A 24370-nucleotide genomic window follows, 5' to 3' on the forward strand; every position below is an offset into this window, starting at 1 on the left:
TTCCCTGACAAAACTCTGCTTTTCGTTGGGCCTGCACTTACGCTGGGTATTCCTGGAGAAAAAAATTGCCCATCCAGCATAGTGGTGTCATTATAAGCTTAACGATTACCAATCTCAAACGGACAACATGACCCTTTCCTATGGTGAGCTTTCTCTCCCATGTCTTACAGTTTCACAACTTCTCATTCTTCACACTCTTCCATCTGCTTTCTTCCAGCCGCAGTGAATGACTTGCTTCATCCTTCATTGAGAGCCCATCAGTTCCCAAGTCCTATTGAATCCATCTCTAAAATATTTCTGGATTATATGTCCTCTTTCCTTATCTGATGCTAGACCCTTGTGCTGTCATCATCTCACTTCTGGATGATTGGTGTGGCTGTCTGATTGATCTGTCACCTACTCGTGACCCTGCTCTACACAGCAGCCAAGATGCTTTCTGAAATGTCAAGTGGTTGTAATCAGTCTCCCTTCCTGTAGCTTCCATTGTTCTTAGGTTAAAGGCCAAAATTCTTAAGCCTATGAGGCCTACATGATTTGCCTCTGTTTAGATCTCTCCTTTTTCACTGTGCTTCTCCTTTCAGTTTCTCAAAAATGCCAAATTCTTTCATACCACCTATGCCCAGGGCCTAATTCAGTGATTTCAAAGGCAGATCCATCCATGTCTTGGTGGTAGTGCCAGGAAATGTTTTTCCAATGAATGGATGAAGTTATGACCACTGAGATTCTTGACTAAGATTTATTCAGTGGATATTTCTGGAGTACCTCCTGTGCATCAAGTATTGTTCTAGGCAGCAGTGAACAGAGTTCCTGCCCTCCTGGATCTTACATCTGAATTCATTCCTAGCAAATGATTCATCTGCTTAATGTTTCTTTTATTTTAGAAGAAACTTGAAGATGCCAAATCTCAGGAGCAATTTTTTGGTTTAGATAAAGAACTGAAAAAACTAAAGAAAGCTGTGGCCACCTCTGATAAGCTAGCCACAGCTGAGCTCACCATTGCCAAGGACCAGCTGAAGTCCCTTCATGGAACTGTTATGAAAATTAACCAGGAGCGAGCAGAGGTGAGTTCACATGTACAGAACAGGTTTCCATCAATGCTGCTGCTGTCAGAAAACATAGCAACTTGTATTATTGATCTTCTTATAGACATTGGTTATTTTATAAACCACTGTAAAGTTGTCTGTTTAAAGTCCAATGGCCTTGTCAATTGAAGCCGGAATAAGAAACAATACAAGAATGTCTCAAGTCGGTTAGGCGCCGCAGGGGTTGATGGTTTCTTCCAGGAACTCATCTGAGGTGTATGTGCAGGTCACAGAGATTACCATGCCACTCATGGCATGGTCAGACCTTACATAAAGATTATGTTCCCTCATCACAACCCCTAATAATTTATTTTGTGCTGCCATGGATCCTGCATTCTACTGAGCCCTGAAAGGAATCATCATATAAACATATTATCCCTACCTTTAAGGGTAGTAATCTGCTTGGGGAGGTAGCTATCAATACCTACCTGGACAAGGGTTCTTGAAGGATTGTCATATAATCCCTATCTGAAATTTTTCATGTTGTGCAGTCATGTGAAAATATGTTACTTCATAGTATGATTCCTTACTGAGCTAAAGTCTGTTACTGTGCTTTATAGGATGCAAATGCTAGTGAGATTAAGATAGCAGATTATAGGAGACAAAAATCTAATGAGGAGAGACCAGAGAGACATAGTTATGGAAAACTGTAGTAAAAGTGAAAAAGTAAAAAAATTAGCCTTTGTTCTTTCTGATGCAGCACCTTGGGATTGGGGGCTGGGTAGGCTGCCCTACAATGGGAACAACACAAGAGAAGGTGGGGCTTGGGGCCATATTTGCATGGACAGCTGGGTGGGCAATGTGGTGAAAGCAGAGGAATCAATCCAAGAGGAAGAAATGAAGAAATAGCAGCAATGTCTTTCTCATACCTCTGTCCCAGTAGGAGTTACAGGAAGCAGAGAAGTTCAGCAGAAAGGCAGCACATGCAGCCAGGGATCTGACCCGAGCAGAAGCTGAGATCGAACTCCTGCAGAATCTTCTCAGGCAGAAGGAGGAGCAGGTCAGTGTTGGTACCCAGAGACCTTCTCTTTATTGGATTCTTACAAGTTCCTAAAAGACAAAATTACTGTAGGTGATGTCTCAAAGAATTCTGAAGTGCAATCAATAGTTAATCTGTACTTTATCCTTTACTGTGTGCTAGGCTTAGTGCAGTTTCAAGTAATGCAGTTTCCTCACTGGGAAAGTATAAATAAATATTATAGAATCATCATCAAGTTGAAAGGATAAATGTATTTGGGAAAAAATGAATTCATTGACAACTTTGTATATGTGATTTTTAAAATAGTTTCAACTTGAGATGGAGAAAACAGGTGTCGGTACTGGAGGAGCAAACTCACAGGTGCTAGAAATTGAGAAACTGAATGAGACAATGGAACGACAAAGGACAGAGATTGCAAGACTGAAGAATATATTAGACCTCACCGGAATTGGTAAAGTATTGGACTTTGATTTTTGGCAGTGGTTTTGTAGTTGTAAAATCAAATCATCTCATTTGTTTTTTACTTTTAACTGTTACAAATCAATTCCGTGCCTGATTTAGAGAGCTGTGGTAATTAGCTTAATAAGTAAAATCAAATAATTTTAAAAGTATTTTGTGTAAGTGTGTTATTGGGGGACTTGGTTGTAAAAATGAGTTTCATATTGTAATTTCAAAAGCAAGAATGTTTACAAATCAGTTTATTTGCTTTTTCTGACTTACCAAAGAGCAGACTGAAAGTCAGCTTTGAGGAACTGATAAAATTCATTGGCTCTCATGGAATCGCTTTTTTATTTTGAGAAAGAAAAGAAGTAAATGATTTTATATCAATTTCATAGAATGACTTTTCCTTATAGACAACAAAGGAGGCTTTGAAAATGTTTTAGAAGAAATTGCTGAACTTCGACGTGAAGTTTCTTATCAGAATGATTACATCAGCAGCATGGCAGATCCTTTCAAAAGACGAGGCTATTGGTACTTTATGCCACCGCCACCATCATCAAAAGTAGGAATTCTGTGGTGTTGGGAATGTGTACTGAATTTTCTTGAAGAAAATGTGACATCATCCCCTTCCCCAAATTTATGAACAGATACCAAAAACAACATTTCTATGCTAAGCCATGCATTGAGGTTCTACAGTGTTTTTAATATTTGAGATGAAAATAGGGCCTTCTTGGGGAAGGTGGCAGTTGGCTGTTCATACTCAGGTGGTATGTGGTAGGATCCCTGAATGAGCATGATGTAAGGGGAAATGGTGACTAAAGCCCAAAGAGCCCACTGAAATGGGCATAGAATTGTGCAGAGTCTCCAACCAAAAAAAAAAAAAAAAAAAGGCACCTGGATTTCAAGTCGTTTTGACAAACATTCATTCAGTGCTTACTGAAGCCTAGGCCAAGTGCTGGGCAGTGGTGGGGCATCACAATGAATGATAAAGTGGTAAAGCCCCTGCTCTCAAAGAGCTCATTGGCCATGCCAGCATAATTGCAAAATGGTGATATGCCTGTGACAACAGACCTGACCTGCATTCTATGGTTGCAAAGAGGTGTTAAGGATTCATCTGATGGGAAGTTCAGGAAGGAATGCTTCAAAAGCAGGGTTGTGAAGTCAGCACTTAACAAGCAGTGAGAGATGGACTTTTAGGAGGGAGGAAACAGCTTTATGGAAAAGGAGAGTTATTGGCTTAGCAAAGACAAGTAGCTTTGTGGGGCTAGAAGGTTTACAGGAGCAGTGAAAGATGAAGCTGAAACGTAGATTGAGGCCGTGCTTTTTTTTTTTTTTTTTGAGACAGAGCCTTGCTGTGTCACCCAGGGTAGAGTGCAGTGGCATGATCTCAGTTCCATGCAACCTTTTCCTACTGTGTTGAAGCGATTCTCCTATCTCAGCCTTCTGAGTAGCTGAGATTATAGGCACCTAGCACCACACCTGGCTAATTTTTATATTTAGTAGAGATGGGGTTTTGCCATGTTGGCCAGGCTGGTCTTGAACTCCTGACCTCAGGTGATCCATCCACCTCGGCCTCCCAAAGTGCTGGGATTACAGGCGTGAGTCACCATGCCCAGCCTGGAGTCATGCTTTTTTTTAAAACGGGGCTTAGAATCTCTTACACTTAATTATATAGGCCATGGGAAATGGGTTGTGTACTACATGATCAGAGTTATAGTTTAGGAGTAATATTCTGGCTAGTATAGAGACCAGACTTGTGGTAGGATGAGCTTTCCGTGGGGCTCTTTGAATTGATTCAGGTAAAGAGTAGAAGCCAGAGCTAGATTACAGTGGAGCTGGGAAAGAGGAGATGAGATTAAAGGATGTTAAAGAGAAATGATCAGGGCCTGGGACCTGAATGTGGAAAGTGAGAAGACTGGGGCCTGAATGTAGGAAGTGAGGAGAAGACTGTTGGCTATATTCATCCAAAGCAGAGGGGCCTGGTGCCATCCTGCTAGCATCAGCTGATGAGCAGTAGTCAGGGAGAAGCAGCTCAGACACACTAGGATCCCAGGGCTATATAGACTTAACCAGACCCCTGAAGAGCAGAATCTTAGATTCTCCCAGAAATCCTAAAGGAAGCCAACTCCTTGGCGCAACCAGAGCTGGAGGTAGAAGCAGTATAAATTAGAGCACAACATATAAGCCTGATCTGGATGAGGGTTTAGATGATGGACCTACAGACTGGTAAGGAGAAGGAGGTCAGCAGAATAGAGCTTTAAAGCCTTGCCAAGCTCCCCGGACAGCAGAAGACTGGTGTCCCCAGATTTCTTTGAAAGTTCACTGGTTTCCTTTGCCTTAGTCACTGGGCCATCAAGGATGAGGTTAAAAACAAAGCAAAACAAAACAAAAAAATCACTAGGAAAAATGACTACAGGGAGAAGAGAGTCTGACACCCAGGAGCCTGATTACTATGGAGAACTTATTTTCATTTCTCTCTCTTGGGGAGTTGCTGCATAAAATTAACCCAGTCAAACAGCCAGATGATATGCTTTTCCCATTTTGGTCTGGCCGAAGACATGTTATTTCTAGAAAATTGTTCCAAAAGGCAGGATAGGAGGTGGATATTTAAAAATAGCTTTTGAAAGGATAGACATTAGTTTGGCTGCTTTCACCACACTTTGAGCCCGTCACTTTCACAGACCAGTCTGATGTGACCCCAGCAATTACACACAGTCCTCCTTTCTGCATGGCTTCCATGATACTTGCTATGTCGATCAAGTCCAGAGGGATGTTAATAAGCTGAATTGTGTATGTAACTGCAGTTTATGTGACTGTGTAATCACCTCACTTCCATGAAAAATGAGGATAATGAAAAGAAAACAAGTTCTTTCTCAACCTTGCCACATTTCAACATTGCTCTAGACTTTGACATTTCTTAAAATTAGCCTTTCTGCTTTTAATAGATAGTGTGCTCTGCTGTCATTTGTTTTAGGTTTCTAGCCATAGTTCCCAGGCCACCAGGGACTCTGGTGTCGGCCTTAAGTACACAGCCTCAACTCCTGTTAGAAAACCACGCCCTGGGCAGCAGGATGGGAAAGAAGGCAGTGGACCTCCACCTGCCTCAGGATATTGGGTTTATTCTCCCATCAGGAGTGGGTTACATAAATTGTTTCCAAATAGAGGTAAGTCAAATCACATAGGAAAGTTGCATTCTCTTGCCTATTTAATAACCTTTTATTGATTCCCTTAAATCCCTAAGATGCAGTCTAGACTCCTTAGCTAACTCTGTGAGGTTTTCTGTGACCTATCTGGTCTTGGCCAACAACCTCCTGTTGAGTTTTAAACCCTGTCTGGAATGTCCTTCCTCCTTACCCTCCCATACTGATGCCTACTCATCCTTCAGCAACACCCAGGTCCTCAAACAATGCACCTAAATGGAGCTGCCTTCTACCCTGCTTCACCCATGCTGACTAAGCAGTCTCTTAGACTGTACTGGAGCATGGTGTCTTGTATCCTTGCATCATGGCCTTAATCTCACCCTCCTAAAATGAAGTGTTATGGGTCTATCTTTCAAAGTTCCAGGGAAAGAGTCAGACCTGAGTAAATCTTTTCACTTATTAGCTATGTGGTCTTACGCTGATTATTTAGCTGCTCTGAAACTGTTAATCTGTAAAATGTGAATACTACCTTCTGAGGATTTGTTCATTCAGGAACTTTTTTTGGTGGGGATGGAGTCTTGCTCTGTTGCCCAGGCTAGAGTGCAGTGGTGCAATCTTGGCTCACTGCAACCTCCACCTCCCAGGTTCAAGTGATTCTCGTGCTTCAGCCTCCCAAGTAGCTGGGGTTACAGGCACGCACCATCACACCTGGGTAATTTTTGTATTTTCAGTAGAGATGGGAGTCTCACCATGCCAGACAGGCTGGTCTCAAACTCCGGACCTCAACTGACCTGCCCACTTTGCTTCCCAAAGTGCTGGGATTACAGGTGTGAGCCACCACACATGGCCAGGAAGTGTTTACTGAGTGCCTGCTGTGTGCTGAGTTCTCTGTTGTCAGTGATCAGCAAACATATGTCCTGCTTTTAGGGCAGATAAGTTAGTAAGCTGTCACATTGGAGAGTGTTATATGTTATGACATTGGTAAACACTGAGTGCTGTTAAATGTTGTATGTAGTGTGAATTAAACACCCAGTGGTCACTTAATTAATTAATGAATAAATTAACGAATGCAGGAACAAACCAACAGATAAACCTAAGAAAAACTCAAGTATTAGCCATAGAAAATACTTTGAATCCATGTTTCAATCTGCTTTTCAAAAATAGTTTTGACCTTTTTTTCAGAGTTTTATTCTCACATCTCCAGTATGTTGGCTTAAATGCTGCTGTTCTCTACTAAATTTGTTTACCTGGTAAACCATGGGGGTGATACACTCTTTTGTTTAATAAACTCTTCTGTTTATTTCTTTGAAGATGCAGACAGTGGAGGAGATAGCCAGGAAGAGAGTGAGCTGGATGACCAAGAAGAACCCCCATTTGTGCCTCCTCCTGGATACATGATGTATACTGTGCTTCCTGATGGTTCTCCTGTACCCCAGGGCATGGCCCTGTATGCACTACCTCCTCCCTTGCCAAACAATAGCCAACCTCTCACCCCTGGCACTGTTGTTTATGGCCCACCTCCTGCTGGGGCCCCCATGGTATATGGGCCTCCACCCCCAAACTTCTCCGTCCCCCTCATTCCTATGGGTGTTCTGCATTGCAACGTCCCAGAACACCATCACTTAGTAAGTGGAAAGACATAGAACTCTGTTTCTACACTGCTTTCATGGGTGACTGATAAGGTTATATAATTAGTTTATCTGTTTATGACTGGATTATATGGCAAAAGTGTTTTTGTAAGGCTGATGTTTAGAACTGTGCAAGCATTCTTACTAAAATTCTCTTATACAAGCAGTAGCATGTGCCTATAGTCTGAGCTATTCAGGAGACTGAAGCAAGATTTCTTGAGCCCAGAAATTCAAGGACAATCTGGGTAACAGCAAAAAACAAAACAAAAAAACCCCAAAAGTACCATGTACAAGAATTAGGTCTTAGGCCAGCCTACAAATCTGGTTTAGCCATTTAATAACAGAAATGTTTTCAATCCAGAAATTAACCATTTTTACAAAGCTTATATATTTTTCTATTGACAAGTGTTATATTATTGCATATGTACATATTCACATACTAGTGCCTGTACTTGCACACATACATATATGTATAACGTGTGTATACACATATATATATGTGTGTGCATGGGTATGCACACATGTATGGACAGCATACAATAAGGTTTTGGTGGGGATTATCTCTAGGTGGTGGGATTTATTTATTATTTATTTTCTTAGTTTATATTTTACCTTACACAATATTTTGTATTCTGTTTTTCCTACTTAATGTCATAAGCATTTGCCCATGCTTTTACAAATGTTTTTAAACAGTATTTTAATTGCTATCCAACATTTCTATATTTGTAGGTACCGTACCTGACTGTAAATTCTTACTGTATCTCTTGTTCTTGGGCTATAGTTTAAGAAATGACTATTTCTTAATCACTAGATTACTTCCTTTTTTTTTTTTTTTTTTTTTTTTTTTTTTTTTTTTTTTTCTTCGAGACAGACTCTTGCTCTGTCGCCCAGGCTGGAGTACAATGGCGTGATCTTGGCCCATTGCAACCTCCACCTCCTGGGTTCAAACGATTCTCCTGCCTCAGTCTCCCGAGTAGCTGGGATTACAGGCACGTACCCACCATGCCTGACTAATTTTTGTATTTTTAGTAGAGATGGGGTTTCACCATGTTGACCAGGTTGGTCTCGAACTCCTGACCCCAAGTGATCCACCTGCCTGACCTGTAAAGTGCTGAGATTACAGGCATGAGCCACTAGGCCCAGCCTTGCTAGATTACTTTCTGACTTTTTGGTTCTAAAGAAGTAAAATGCAGCCTAAGCTCCTCATTCAGACTCAGAAACCTGGAGGCTTTGTTTTTTCCTTCCCCTCTCGGCAGACGGAGTAGAAAATAAAGGACTAGGACACCTGAGAATCAAGTTGCCAGTCCCTTGTAATAGATCAGACTAGTTTTAGAGGGCCTGTGTGCATTTACATGGTTAACTATAGTTACGCACATTCTCTTGCAGTTTTTTCTTGCACATTTTGATTTGTAACAATTCTTTCTATTCAGCATTTATTGATAATCTCTTGAACTGGTTCTTTTACTATCCCAACTTACCCAACTGTTTACATAGTTTCTCAGGTGCACTTTTATACTTCCCTACATTTGCATATGTTATTTCTTCAGCCTAGGTCTTTCCCTTTTCATTCATTCTTCAAAACCCAGGCAAAACACCTCTTCTTCTAGGCAATCTTCTTGGACAACTTTTCTCCCATGTGTCCAGAGGAGGGAGTGGCCTCTGTCTGTATCTTCTGCTAGACACTGAACCTTGGAGGCAGAGTTTATCCACGAGACACGTGGCACATGTTTCTGAATCGTAGTTGGACTGATGGAAAAATTAAAGGTTCTATTTGTCCATCAATTTCATCCATGACATTTAAGTTTTTATACCAAAGTCTTAGAATCTACCATCATTTTTTGGGTCATTGATACCACTTTAACCACAGTTAATTTCAGCTTTTGGCAGGAAAGACAGGAAACGTCCTGTAATGTTCCAGCACTGCATTTTTTTTTCCCCTTCTTCATTCAGGAGAATGAAGTTTCTAGATTAGAAGACATAATGCAGCATTTAAAATCAAAGAGACGGAAAGGATGGTGGATGAGAGCATCGAAGTGGCAGTCTGAGAAAGAAATGGAAGAACTGCATCATAATATTGATGATCTTTTGCAAGAGAAGAAATGCTTAGAGCATGAAATAGAAGAATTACATAGAACTGTTCAGAAACGTCAACAGCAAAAGTAATTAATACATTTTTATAATTCAGACAAATTTGATACTAGTTCATTAACATTGTTGAATAGAACTTTCTATAACTTTGGAATGTTCTTGATCTTCTGTCCAAAACAGTAACCACTAGCTAAATATGGCTGTCGAGCACTTGAAATGTGGCTTATGGAACTGAGGAACAGAATTTAATTTCAATTAATTTAATAGCCGCATATTAAGTACCATATTGAGCAGTACAGGTCTGAGTTCTCTCAGCCAATAATACAAATCAGCTTTTCTTGTAGTCCTCTTGGAGAGTGGTGTAAGCATTTCCCCTCTCCAGTTACCCGCTGCTAAAAATATGGCAGGGGTTCTCAGCTCTTCCCCTTCCCATACTCTCCTGTGCTTCCAGTTGGTCTCTAAATCCTGCTGACTCTGCACCCAGAGAGCTCTCAAACTGGTCCCTTTCTGTCATCTCCCCTTCTCTAGCTTTTAATCAGTCTTATCCTGGCCATTGTAATAGTTTCCACACTGGCCTTCCATGTTGTCTCTCCACTGACAATATTGGTCTCCACTCCATATTGGTCTCCACTCTATCTTGACACACTGCAAATCTGACTGTTTCACTTTCCCATGTGATTCTTAGTCCCATCAGAATATATACCACCCTTCTCCATCTGATCCCCACCTGTCTTTTTTTTATATCAGTGTTTAGTCTGGCCCACTTACTTTCCTGTGGTTTCTCCAAGCACCATGTTTTCTCCTGCCCCCACACTTCTGCATGTACTGTGTTCTCCCTGCTGACTCCTGTCTTCAAAATAAAGGTCAGAGATACCCTCCCTTTTTTTTTCTCATTAAAAGCCTTTTCTCAGCTACCCACAATTCAAGGTTAGCAACTTTGGACATAGCATGGTTCATACAATGTTGTGAGGAGCCCAGTAGCTGGACCTCCATCTCTGTGTCCCGGCACCTGTCATAGGGTCAGTTAATGAATGCAACATCTGTTGATTGGGTTAATTATGCAACAGCCTATTTTTTGCAGTACTCCATGAATTGTGACAGTTCCCCAGTTTTTGTCATTTAACCCAGCCTGGCCCAGGCCCCAAGGTGGTAGGGAGGCCTGCAGAGGACACAGGTAAGTAGGATGTGGTCACTGCCATCTAGCAGCAGACATGTGACTAATGGTCCTGGCAAGGGAAAGCAAGGGCCACACCTAAAAGAAAGGGACAACACGTTTGAAGGGTAGGCGAATGGTTATATCTGTTATTTTTATGGGTAAACGCATTGGGGAGTGGCATTTTTTTATTTCGAGGTTTTTCTGAGGGAGATGATAGGGTGGTAGGATTGCCACTTTTCATAGTTATAAAAGTGTAATAAGTACTATTCTAGGAAATTTGGATAACACAAAAATGTTCCAAGAAGAAAGTAAAAATCATACGTATGCTTTCATTTAAAGAGAGTCTGTTAAATGTTGAATTTATTTTCATATTTTTCTGTCATGCAGTCATAGATAATCCAGTTTTCAAATAATTTTGTCATGTTAGCGTTAAGATATTGAATTGTGTGTCATGGTTTCTAATGCGTCAAATGTTGTCACTAGAGTTTTACTCTAGCTGAATGGAATAAATCACAAAATCAGGTAGTCATCAGGACAGCAACTGACCCTTGAAGGATAGTTTTGAGGGAATGGATGAATGCTGTGGTAGTGGTTTGCTTTATTTTTATATCTCAGAAGAACAGAAGTATCAGCATTTTCTTGGTAAAGTGCTGACAACACAATAATCTTTGTTGTTAAAAGGAGAAACAATTCTGTATCTTACATTTTACATATTATACCTTTATTGCCAATAAGAATTCCATGTTTGTAAAATGGTAAACATAGACCTTGAACATAATCAAATGTAGCAGTCTTTCTTATCTATTTTAATATAAAATTAGAAAATCATTGTGCATTTTTTAAGTAATTAAGCTACTATATTGTCTACATTTAACATCTTTTAATGGGCGTGTATATTATTTTTTAGGGACTTCATTGATGGAAATGTTGAGAGTCTTATGACTGAACTAGAAATAGAAAAATCACTCAAACATCATGAAGATATTGTAGATGAAATTGAGTGCATTGAGAAGACTCTTCTGAAACGTCGCTCAGAGCTCAGGGAAGCTGACCGACTCCTGGCAGAGGCTGAGAGTGAACTTTCAAGCACTAAAGAGAAGGTATGTCCTGTTGTGGTTTGGGGTGTGAGCTCAGTGTGGGTGAGTCAGCGTACTGTCCACATGAAGGATTAGAAAGAGAATGTGTGTGATGAGAGAACAGTTGTCCAAGTCAGACAGCCAGGTTCCAAGCTGGAATCTCCTAAGTCCCCTGGCTTTGCTTTTCTCATCTGTAAATTCAGGCTAAGAATATGTAGGCCTTTCAACATGGATTAAATAAAACAGTATATTCAAAATTCCTGAAGTTATTTTGTTTACAGCATACCCCACCTCCTTATCTAGTGTGTATATTTTGTATTTAACGTGATTGGGTTCTACTACCTGTGTTTTTTTAAATAGGTCAATCTTTATATTCCTATTAAGCTACAGTGGACCTCACAAGTATTGCTTTGTTCTTCAAGTTGATAATGATACAAAATATTTTTTGTCTGAGATAATATTCTTTAGACTATAATACAGAGGGAAGTTGGAGAGAAAAAGGAGCTACCTTTTATTGAGCCACTGCTATGGCTACACATGGCCATTTTGTAAATGTTTCATTTAACCTTCCTGGCAACCTGTAAGATGACGTTAGCTTGGTTTACTGATGTAGCTCAGAGAGGCTCATTACTGGCCCAGAGTCACACCCAACCAAGAGCTCTTTTAGTTAAATGAGAATTCCAGGATGAAAAGAGTTCCTTACCCACATGAAACACCTCAGGAACCATTATTTTTATATTGCTATTTCAATGTGAATCTATTTAAATTAATAGCAATCTATTACCTAGGAACTAAATTATTAAACAAATTCTGTGAGTAATTAAGAATGGAAAAAGTCCTCTTTTTTCAGATGAGCTGTTACTTCTGTTGTCATATGTTGGATTACTGTGAGAGAAAATAGTTGTGAGCAGAACTGGAGGAAAAAATATCACTGATATAATAATATATATATTATTTTGATGATACATCATCAAAATATCACTGGCATATTTTGATTATATAGTAATATATAGAGATATGTAAAATCCTCAAAAGAAAATTGGTGACACTGGTAGTAGGCAGAGGTAGTAAGTGAACCAAGGCTGATAAGTTCTTTCACCTTCATCTTCCCAAAATGACTCAGGGAGGCAGCTTGGTAAGAAGGAGGAGGAGAGAGAAAGTAGTGGCGTTTTGTAAGGAGTGTGCTAGACATGTTAAAACCTGACATAGAAGGAGACAAAAAACTATTTGGTGGCCCTCTGGAATGCATAGTGAGTTTTGTCCAATGCTTTGCTGATAAAATTGACAGAAAAAAGCTATCTGAAATGGAAAGACGTACAGTGAAATATGTAGCTCTCCAGGTGCTTGCCAACCCTTTTGCCTCCACACAGATATTTAATAGACAGATTTAACATACGGACTCCTCTGGCTTTAGTACAATGGCAGACCTCAGTTTTTTTTTTTTGGCTGAAGGTGAGTCACTGCTCAACCAAGTGCAAACCACACTCTATTTTTGGAACTTTTGATGTCATTGTTTTAAGCCTCTTCAGTTAGGCAGAAAAAGAATCCAAGTTGATAAAAAATATATATAGTGTTTTTACAAAATCTTATATAGGAAGATTTTAAATATTTGCAGAGCATTTAATGTTTGTGTTTATCAGCCATAATTACATCATCATCAGATCAATGCATTTTTACTTCACTTGATAATGACTAGAGTACAGCAAGAATCTGTGTGTGGAGGGAATCTTGGTAAAATCATTTCATTGCCACTTAGTTGGGTAGATGGTTTTAATATTTAAAAATGATATAATAGTAATTCAGATTATTTTGAAATAAAAAGCATCTTTAGTTCCACTACTTTCAAATGACCGTAATTATTTTTGTATAGTCTTTCTTTGTTGACACAACTGTAGTGTTATATAGTTGCTCTCTAAGTGCTTATGCCATTTTAAATTTATTTTTCTCAGCCAACATGTCATTAACATTCTTCCATGTTGCTACATTGTCATCTGATCATTTTAAAGGCTACACAGTATTCCACTTTGTTAATGCATTATCACTTAGCCTATTTATTATTATTTGTCAGGTTTTATATTATTATACAATGAGCATTTTTATGTAGTAGTTTTTTGCTTCTGAATTATTTACCGAGAATTAGAGTTATAGTGAATGGACGTTTTTATGTCTTTCTGTATCATCTTGTTTTCCAAAAGAACTGTACTGGTTTATATGGCCAATAGCTGTGAGTGAGTATTGTAACTGAATGGCTTTTAATGACAGTTTCTTTCCTAGACAAAAAATGCTGTTGAAAAGTTCACTGATGCCAAGAGAAGTTTATTGCAAACTGAGTCAGATGCTGAGGAATTAGAAAGGAGAGCTCAGGAAACTGCCGTTAACCTTGTCAAAGCTGATCAGCAGCTAAGGTAGGTGGATTCCCTAAGCCATTGATGTATATGTTGAGATGAATGAAAAGTTTGCTTCTAAGAGGATAATAATTGGTTTATGATAAATAATGCACGTTCAGTCTACAGGACCTGGGGGGAATAAAGCAATATGTTTTAGATTGCTCCAGGCTGATGCAAAGGATTTGGAGCAGCACAAAATCAAGCAGGAAGAAATCTTGAAAGAAATAAACAAAATAGTAGCAGCAAAAGACTCAGACTTCCAGTGTTTAAGCAAGAAGAAGGAAAAACTGACAGAAGAGTAAGTAAGGCCTCTATAGGGCTGCAAGGGGTTTGTGCTGGAAGACAGCCCTGGGGTTTAGAGTCCCTTAGGATCTGCTCTAGTGCTGCTGGTGCTTTGTAGGCTTCAGAAACTGCAAAAAGACATCGAGATGGCAGAACGCAATGAGGATCACCACCTGCAGGTCCTTAAAGAATCTGAGACACTTCTTCAGGTCAAGAGAGCCGAGCTAGAAAAGCTGAGAAGCCAGGTATGGCAATAGACGTCTTGAAAAAAACAACTCACACAGTATTAAAACCTACATATGTTTTATGATTATAAAGTAATACATGTTTAATTGTAAAAAAGAATAAATAAGGCTACGTATCATAGTTGTTAAGCATAAAGTCTAAACTAAATTCGAATCCCAACTTAATACAATATATTTTTGAGTAAAAAAAGTGAGTCTCAAAACATGGTATACTCTATGAAATCATTTCTGTTAAATGTCTTTAAGAACACTTGTGGTTGTATTTTTAGTCAATACCAAGGTACAAAAGTGGTCATCTGAGAAGGGAGGATTTTGGGCATTTTCTGTTTTCTTCCTTTTAGATAGCTGCATGATCTTCTTCCTTTTTCTTTTTTGGTAAACAAATACGTATTATCTTTAAAAATGTAATGAATTTTTGATTTTAAAGATGAATAAATTTAAAAAATCTCTAACTTCCATCACCAAGGATGTCAAAATGGAATTAGGGTATAAAAATAAAATTTCTTTGAAAAGCATAACCTGAGGGATAATCATGATTATGATATTGTTCTTACTGTGATCACTGTGATTTGAGTGGTTTTAAATATGTGGGCTCAAGGTCTTCTTTAGGCATTTCATCCTCACACCCCTTGCCTGGGCTTTCTGACTCTTGGGGAATAACTAGGATATTAGCTCTTGATTTTGCCTTACAACTAAATTATCTCCAGGTTAGCACTGAGGGTTGCATGGCCTTTGTCAAACTTACTCTTCCCTTTTCTTTAATACAGGTGACAAGTCAGCAGCAGGAGATGGCTGTCTTGGACAGGCAGTTAGGGCATAAAAAGGAGGAGCTGCATCTACTCCAAGGAAGCATGGTCCAGGCAAAAGCTGACCTCCAGAAAGCTCTGAGAATGGGAGAGACTGAAGTAGCTGAGAAGTGTAACCACATTAGGGTATGTTTTTTATTAGGTTTTCTGAAAAGTCTTAGGATAGTGCTATAGGTTTACTTTTATATATTTTCATCGCTTCTCCCCAAATGAAAATACAAACTCCTGAAATCTTGCCTCCTCTGTAACATCAATTTGGTATTGTTACATATCCATGGAGTGGCTGTCATGTGTAGTTCCCTCTTCGTTGTTTTCTGGATATGCCCGAAGTTCTCCTGCTGATACCATTTTTCTCCAGGGATTCCCCTTCTCCTCTATCACTAGCCAGATCCCACCTGTTTCTCATTGCCCAGCTTTATGCCACCTCCTCTAAGGAAACTCCTGGCTGGGCACAGTGGCTCAGGCTTGTAATCCCAGCACTTTGGGAGGCCAAGGCAGGCAGATCAAGAGGTCAAGAGATGAAGACCATCCTGGCCAACATGGTGAAACCCTGTCTCTACTAAAAATACAAAAATTAGCTGGGAGTGGTGGCTCATGCCGGTAGTCCCAGCTACATGGGAGGCTGAGGCAGGAGAATCGCTTGAACCAGGGAGGCGGAGGTTGCAGTGAGCCAAGATTACACCACTGCACTCCAGCCTGGCAACAGAGGGAGACTCTGTCTCAAAAAAGAAAACTTCTTTTTCCTTTATCCTGTAAGAAGGAGTTTCCTTCTTTTGAGTTTAGAAACACTCTGTCTACCTGTTTCTTAGGCCATCTTAGCCTTTTGTGGTTGTGTTTATGTTCCCTGCCTTAGCACTCGACAAGGTACTAAGCCCTTCCAGAGCAGGAGCCATGGCTCAGTCAGCCTTTTCTCTCTAGAGCACATTGCCTTGCTTATAGTAATGTTGCAAATATATTTAAATGAAGAGAATATGTTACTTTTTTGCTTCTATTATATAGAAATAGGTTCCTGCCAAATATAATGCTATTCTTGACATGAAAGGCAAAAATGAGCTTGATTCCAAATTAGAATTTCTATGAAATAAGACAATAAGATAACTTATTTTAAAGTAATTTTCATTTACGATCACAGGAGGGTGTAACTTTTTTTTTTTAAACGCAGGAAGTAAAATCTCTTCTGGAAGAACTGAGTGTTCAGAAAGGAGAACTGAATGTTCAGATTAGTGAAAGAAAAACCCAACTTACACTTATAAAGCAGGAAATTGAAAAAGAGGAAGAGAATCTTCAGGTTGTTTTAAGGCAGATGTCTAAACATAAAACTGGTAAGTTTAAAGGAAAACAATCATACAAAGTTTGAGGCTGGAAATGTCTGTATTACAAGTCATTGAAAAAATAACAAATGGCTAAATAAACTTTAAAGTTTAACCTTACTACTAATAAGCAAAGAAAGCACGTTATAAAAGGAATATGGTATTATTTTCTGCCATTTGAATCGATAAACTTTATTTAAAAGCAAAATAATCATGCTCATTGATGATCAGAGTGTTGTGAAAGAAGTGTACTCGCAGCCTATATCAATTGAGGTATAAACTAAAACAATCTCCCAGTGTTTCAAGACTCTTGAAATTCACCCCTGTTGAGCCAATCAGCCCATTTCTACTCCTCCAGAGACAGCAAGCATTTATGTACATCGCACCAATGTTTATGATGACCAAATTTGGAAACAGGTTGGGTGTGGTGGCTCATGCCTATAATCCTAGTTCTTTGGGAGGCTGAGGCAAGATGATTGCTTGAGCCCAGGAGTTCAAAACCACTTGGGCAAAACATAGTGAGACCCCATCTCTACAAAAATATTCAAAAGTTAGTGAGGCACAGTGATGTACCCCTGTAGTCCCAGCTACTCAGAAGGCCAAGTAGGGAGGATCCCTTGAGCCCAGGAGGTCAAGACTGCAGTGAGCTATGATTATGCCACTGTGCTTCAGCCTGGGCAATATTGCCTCTTCTGCCATGTCCCCCCCCCGGAATTGGAAACAAATGACCAATTTAAAAGCCATATTTTTAACATTTAATGACATGCAAACATGCTCATGGGAAGAATGAAAAAAAAATATGTAAAAAATGAATATGGAGTATAGTCCCAGTTTATCTTAAAATGTGTGTGTGTGTGTGTGTGAGTGTGAGTGTGAGTGTGAGTGTGCAGTCCTAGAAGGAAATACATCAAAATGCTATTGTAATAGTGATTTGGGATGGTGAAATGATGGTGGGTTTTCATTTTTTTTCTCTTACGCTTTTTTTTTGGTATTTTCCAACTTTTCTACAGTAAGCAGTTATCTCTATAATCAGGAAAAAAGTTAATATTTAAATATCTGTATTTCAAAGGCCAAAAAATTGTTATATAAATCTGTCTGTATTTTAAAATTTTTAAAAATTTATTTTGATCAATTTTATATAAAATGATCATTAGTTCATTCTTTTATATAGAAGCAAATGCTTTGGAACCAGGATCTTTGTTCATTAAATGTTTTTGTTGATATGTTGATCTGTTTATTTATATAGAGATGAGATCTTGCTCTGTCATCCAGGCTAGTCTCAAACTCCTGGGCTCAAGCAGTCCTTCTACCTCAGCCTTCCAAATGGCTGGGATTACAGGCACATGCCATTGCACCTGGTTTGTTAAAATGTTTTTAACAAATTAAATAATAGTTAACAACACATTTAGAGAACTTTTTTTATTAAAAATAAAATTAGCCTTATTCAGTTCAACAAAATTTTAAAAATTACTTTATATTAGTCAATAGCATTTTTTTCTGTTTAATTTTGTAAACGTTTTCCAAGTTCATTTAATAGCATGGACCATGCTTTGTTTCTTCTGTCCCTTAGAACTAAAGAATATTCTGGACATGTTGCAACTTGAAAACAATGAACTACAAGGTTTGAAGCTACAACATGAACAAAAGGTATCTGAATTAGAGAAGACTCAGGTGGCAGTGCTAGAGGTAATGAACAAAACCATTGTACCCTTAAGAAACTGAAGTCTTTCTCATTTAGGATGTTTGAGTCCTCTTTTATCTAATTTAGGAGAAACTGGAGTTAGAGAATTTGCAGCAGATAGTCCAGCAGCAGAAAGGGGAACTAGACGGGCAGAAGCAGCTCCTTGAGAGGGATAAACGAGAAATAGAACGAATGACTGCTGAGTCTCGAGCTTTGCAATCATGTGTTGAGCGTTTGAGCAAAGAAAAGGAAGATCTCCAAGAGAAATGTGACACTTGGGAAAAAAAGTTGGCACAAACCAAAAGGTGAGAGTAAGACCAAATAAGCTTGCAGGATCACTTCTTCAGGCCTAAGCATTGTAAACACACTGTAAACAACTTGGAAAGTAGAGAAAGGGATAAAAAAAAAAATGTACCACAAACTTGGTATCATAATACATTTTGCCAGTTGAAATTTTTGGCGAATTTCGTACTAGCTTTTTTTCCTCAAAAGTATTTTTTTTAATCTTTTTTTTTTTTTTTTTTTTTTTTTTGTGACAGAGTCTTGCCCTCTCGCCATGCTGGACTGCGGAGGTGTGATCTCTGCTCACCGGGACCTCCACCTCCTGGTTCAAGTGAATCCCCTGCCTCAGCCTCCCGGGTAGCTGGGACTACAGGCATGCACCACCACACCCAGCTAATTGTTTGTATTTTAGTAGAGACGGCGTTTCACCATGTTGGCCAGGATAGTCTCAATCTCCTGACCTTGTGATCTGCCTGCCTCAGCCTCCCAAAGTGCTGGGATTACAGATGTGAGCTACTGCACCTGGCCTGTGGTTTTCTTTTTTTTTAAGTAAAATAATACATGCTGGAAATAAATGGAGAGATATGTCTTGTTCCTGGACAAGAAGACAACATTGTTAACCATTTAGTTCTCTTCCAATTGATCTCTAGATTCAAAACAGTTACAATTAAAATCTGAATAGATTTTTCTTATGGAAATTGACAAGCTGGTTCTAAAATTACATGAACCTAGAATCAAATTATTATAGGACCTAGAATAGAATTTATACAATTTTTTAGGTATGACACCAAAACAACTTTGAGAAAGTAGAACAAAAATTTAGAACTAACACTGCCTGATTGCAAGACTTTTATAAACCTATAATAATCAAAACACTGTGGTATTAGTATAAAGATGAACACATAGATCAACGGAACAGAATAGAAAGTCCAGAAATAAACCGACATGTATGTGGACAACTGATTTGATAAAGATACAAAGGCATCTTTTTCAGTAAAGATGGTCTTTTAAAAAAAAGTTGCTGAAACAATTGGATATACAAAACCAAAAAAAAGAACGTCACTATGTATAATAGATAAATATTAATTTAAAATGAGGCCCGGCACAGTGGCTCATGCCAGTGATCTCAGCATTTTGGGAGGCCAAGGCAGGAGGATCACTTGAGCCCAGGAGCTTGAGACAAGCCTAGGCAACATAGAAAAAAATTTTTTTAAATAGCCAGGCTAGGAAGTTGAGGTGGGAGAATTGTTTAAGCCTGGGAGGTCAAGGCTGCAGTGACCCATGATGATACCACTACACTCCAGCCTGGGTGACAGAATGAGACCCTGTCTCAAAAAAAAAAAAATAATATATATATTATATATAATACATATAAATATATATATAAATTATTATATGTATTATATAGGTTTTGTATATATGTTTACAGTCATATATAGGTTTTATATTTAAGTTTTACATATATATGTGACTAAACATATATATATATGACTATAAACATATATGTAAAACCTAAATGTAAAACTTCTAGAAGAAAACATAAAACATAGTAGAAAACTTTTGTGACCTTGGAGTGGGCAAAAATTCTTGGTATGACACCGAAAGCATGATTCATAAAAGAAATTGATAAAATTAGACTTCATCAAAATTTAAAACATTGCTCCTCCTCAAAAGACACTATTAAGGTAATGAAAAGATACATCACAGGTTGGGAAAAAAATATTTGCAACCCATGTATCTGATAAAGGACTTATATTTGGAATACATATATAAAGAACTCTCAGAACTCAATAAGACAACTCAATTATTTCATGGGCAAAAGATTTGAACAGACATTTCATGATAGAAGATAAATGGATGGCAAATAAGCAGATGAAAAGATACACAGGATCATTAATCATTAGAGAAATGCAAATTAAAACCACAGAGAGTTATCACTACACACCTATTAGAACAACAACCGTACCAGATAGTTATCCAGGAACTTTCATATACCATTGAGGGACGCGGTATGACCACTTTGAAAAACAGTTTAACAGTTACTTAAAAATCAGACATACACCAACCAGAAGAACTAGCCATTCCACTCCTAGATACATTTATTCCCTAGACATTACAGTAGAGGTTCTAAGTTAACATACTTGTGGATAATTAACATGGTTAAGAGAATGGTTTTACAACTGATAAAAGCTTTTGGTTCTGGTACCCAGAGTAATTGCAGTTAACAGACAATTCCCCTTTGATCATCCTCTTGGAGAGACCACCCAGCACAAAATTAACATGAGTAAACAGAGTGGAGACAAAGGGTTGTGGGGTAAGGCATTTTGATCAGTCTTTAATCTCCTTCCTATGCTAATGTTAATGAGGGCTGCCTTCAACCTACCCCTATAAAACCCTTTGGTCTTCCAAAAGGTTTGAGATTACAATCTATATTTTTCCTAACAGTTCATATCTTTAATATCTTGCCAGCCACCCCAAGTGAATAGCAACATTTTTTCAAGAGAAGTGAAAGCATATTTCTACACAGAGTATATGCTAATATTCATGATAGCTTTATTAGTAATAACCAAAAACTGGAAATGACCCAAATGTCCATCAGATGGTAAACAGATAAATAAATTGTAGTGTATCCACACTGTAGAATACTACTCAGCAATAAGAAGGTAATGCAGTATTGGTACACACAACATGGCTGAATCTCAAAGTAACTATGCTGAGTGAAAGAAGCCAGACAAAAACAAGTCCACACTGTGTGACTCCCTTTATGTACTACAATACATGCTCATGCGTGTCTGCTGTATGGACAGATTCTACTGTACATAGAGTTAATTTCTACTTTTTCAATTGTCACATGTTAGCTCCATTTTTATCACTCAGATTTTTGGAATTCTGAATGTTATCCATGTTTTTATCCATGATTTTTATGAAACTTCAATTTAGTGAGTCACTTTTTGAAAAAAATCTCCACTTAGAAAGCTGATAATAAGATTTTGAAAATGAGTTGTCTTAAATTTTCTGAAGATTTATAATCATTCATGCTTTCCATAACTGTATGTTGTGAAAGGGTAACACTGTTCCTCAGTCATCTCCTGTGTGTGTTTGAATATTTTATATTTGACAGTCTGACTTATTCTCTGTGGTAGGGTTTTAGCAGCAGCAGAAGAAAATAGCAAAATGGAGAAATCAAACTTAGAAAAGTTGGAATTGAATGTCAGAAAACTGCAGCAGGAACTAGACCAACTAAACAGAGACAAGCTGTCACTGCATAATGACATTTCAGCAATGCAACAGCAGCTCCAAGGTATAAGGCAGCAGAACAGTGACAATGTGTGATTTCCTTGCCCTTTGTTAGATTCTTTGATTTTTCTTATGACAGAAATAATTCATGGAATTTCTTTCTAAAATTAGATTGTGGTAATGGCTGCACAATCTGAATATACTAAAAGCCTTTCAATTGTACACTTTAAATAGGACATGATATGTGAATTTTATCTCAATAAAGTCAGTTTTTTTTAAAAAAATCTAATTCATGTTCCTTAGACAACAATTCTAAAACATAGCAGAAAGAAATAAAAATTGCTGTTGACTTCATTCCTCATAGATTCCTGTTAACAGTTTGGTGACTGTCCTTCCAGATTTTTGCTAGGGGTGTGTGTCTAGTTTGAAAACAAAGATGTAAATAATGAAGATTTTAAAATTACCAAATGTTCATAAATATGATTATTTAGAAGAAATTGCTGAGTAATTCTAGCTAATAATATACTTGTTGAACATTTTTTATGTCCTTGGTATTAGATTTTCTCATTTAATCCTCATAAGATTTTTATGAGATAAAAATTATTTTACTCATTTATAAATAAGGAAACTGAAGCTTAGTTTTCTTGTGACTGCTTAAATGAGAAGTGACTTGCTCGAGGTCACACAGCTAGTAATTGACAAAGCTAGCATATAAAATTTATTCCCAAATTGCCTTCCTGAAAGGTTAAGTTTATATTTCTACCAACAATGCAGAAGGTAGCTGTTTTTAAACCATGCACCTGACTAAGTATTATCTGTAATTTTTTCATTGTGAGATTTTGAACATGAAAATCTTCAAAAACCTTAACCCCAAGCCCAAATCTGGATTGTGCATGTAACTCTCTTTTGGCCTTTAGTGAGATAGTATGGTATAATCAAACATGTAACAGAAGTAAGCTTAAAATAACTTCTCTACTTTTTGGGGACACTAATGGGAATCTGTACAATAAATACATATGTATTTCTTATTTTATGAAAATGTCATTTCTGTAGAAAAACGAGAAGCAGTAAACTCACTGCAGGAGGAACTAGCTAACGTCCAAGACCATTTGAACCAAGCAAAACAGGTACGGTTAGCAAATGTAATATTCTAGTAGTATACTGAGGGAATCCAGACAATTGGTTTAAATAATAAAGAAATCAAGTAGGCTGGTTCTTTTTCACAACAGCAGGTACCATAGGGCCATTTATATAACATAACCATCAAATAAAAGTTTTGGTGGAGAGCAGTCTTGATTCAAACAAAGTTTTACCCAAAACTAGTAAGTAGGGTGGTGGCTAGACCAGAACCCAGCAGCAGTCTGTCAGCAGCCCTTTTGGGGGCTTCAGGGACCAGATGAACCATCTCTCATCAGTGGCACAGATGAGGCCTCCAAAGGCTGGGCTTAGATTTGATGATTCCTTGAGCCATAGAGTAACTGTCAGATTTGGGCCTCTGTCTTGTCAGATGTTGAATACAGCAGATTCTTGACGCTTATACTTCTGATGATTTTCTTAAAGGTAGTTCAGTGTTGTCCTGTGAGAATAGTGCTGGAATTCAAAGAACTGCAAGCAAGTTGTGGACCTCAGTTTCTATTATGTAAATTAATAGTTACATTAGACACAGGCTGGATGCAGTGGCTCACACCTGTAATCCCAGCACTTTGGGAGGCCAAGGCAGGTGGATCACTTTGAGGCCAGGAGTTCGAGATCAGCCTGGCCAACATGGCGAAACCCCGTCTACTAAAAAGACAAAAAGTTAGCTGGGTGTGGTGACACATGCCTGTGGTCCCAGTTACTCGAGAGGCTGAGATGGGAGGATCGCTTGAACCCGGGAGGCGGAGGTTGCAGTGAGCTGAGATCATGCCACTGTACTCCAGCCTTGGCAACAGAGCAAGACTCTGTCTAGAAAAAATTATAATAATAACAAAGAGCTGGATTAGACATCCAAATTCTCTTGTACCTGTAAGTTGATTGAGATAATAAAGGAAATAAACTTTTATGCCTCTCATTCTGTCAGACTTAATGGATACTGGATTGGTACTGGCTACTTCTAGTAAAGATGGTTTTATTAGTAGTTTCCACTTGTTCTTTCACCTAAAGGACCTGCTTCACACCACCAAGCATCAGGATATATTGCTCAGTGAGCAGACCCGACTCCAGAGGGACATCAGTGAATGGGCAAAAAGGTTTGAAGACTGTCAGAAGAAAGAGGAGACAAAACAACAACAACTTCATGTGCTTCAGAATGAGATTGAAGAAAACAAGCTCAAACTAGTCCAACAAGAAATGGTAGTACACATTTATGATTTTATATAAAAGAAGTGTTTTGTCACTTATGTGAGCTTATTTTTCTCCTGGCAGAAAGCTGCTGAGAAATATCCCCCATGGGACTATGTGTCGCGTAACTGCCCTGTGTAGCCATGGGTAGCTTTTACACCAAGAATGTGACTCTCTTACAGACCTTTAAAAATCATAGAATATCGGTCCTGTAAAGATACTTAATGTCCA

The 24370-nt window shown here is 38.4% G+C and overlaps 1 protein-coding gene across 8 annotated transcripts in view; it reads left to right on the forward strand.

The window, feature by feature from the left end:
• The window catches only part of CNTRL (centriolin), a 98155-nt gene that overhangs the window by 59944 nt on the left and 13841 nt on the right, over positions 1–24370 (forward strand). For all 8 annotated transcript variants that reach the window (XM_037729515.1, XM_017503304.2, XM_017503306.2 and 5 more), the window contains 18 exons: positions 882–1061; positions 1966–2082; positions 2368–2512; positions 2916–3064; positions 5477–5666; positions 6954–7267; positions 9221–9429; positions 11422–11614; positions 13865–13995; positions 14135–14275; positions 14378–14504; positions 15272–15436; positions 16473–16632; positions 18191–18306; positions 18389–18606; positions 21727–21884; positions 22874–22947; positions 23963–24151. In XM_037729515.1, the coding sequence (XP_037585443.1) occupies positions 882–1061; positions 1966–2082; positions 2368–2512; positions 2916–3064; positions 5477–5666; positions 6954–7267; positions 9221–9429; positions 11422–11614; positions 13865–13995; positions 14135–14275; positions 14378–14504; positions 15272–15436; positions 16473–16632; positions 18191–18306; positions 18389–18606; positions 21727–21884; positions 22874–22947; positions 23963–24151 (2976 nt within the window). The remainder of the gene's footprint in view (positions 1–881; positions 1062–1965; positions 2083–2367; positions 2513–2915; positions 3065–5476; positions 5667–6953; positions 7268–9220; positions 9430–11421; positions 11615–13864; positions 13996–14134; positions 14276–14377; positions 14505–15271; positions 15437–16472; positions 16633–18190; positions 18307–18388; positions 18607–21726; positions 21885–22873; positions 22948–23962; positions 24152–24370) is intronic.

This window comes from Cebus imitator, unplaced genomic scaffold (assembly GCF_001604975.1).
Source record: "Cebus imitator isolate Cc_AM_T3 unplaced genomic scaffold, Cebus_imitator-1.0 Scaffold309, whole genome shotgun sequence".
Taxonomy (NCBI): domain Eukaryota; kingdom Metazoa; phylum Chordata; class Mammalia; order Primates; family Cebidae; genus Cebus; species Cebus imitator.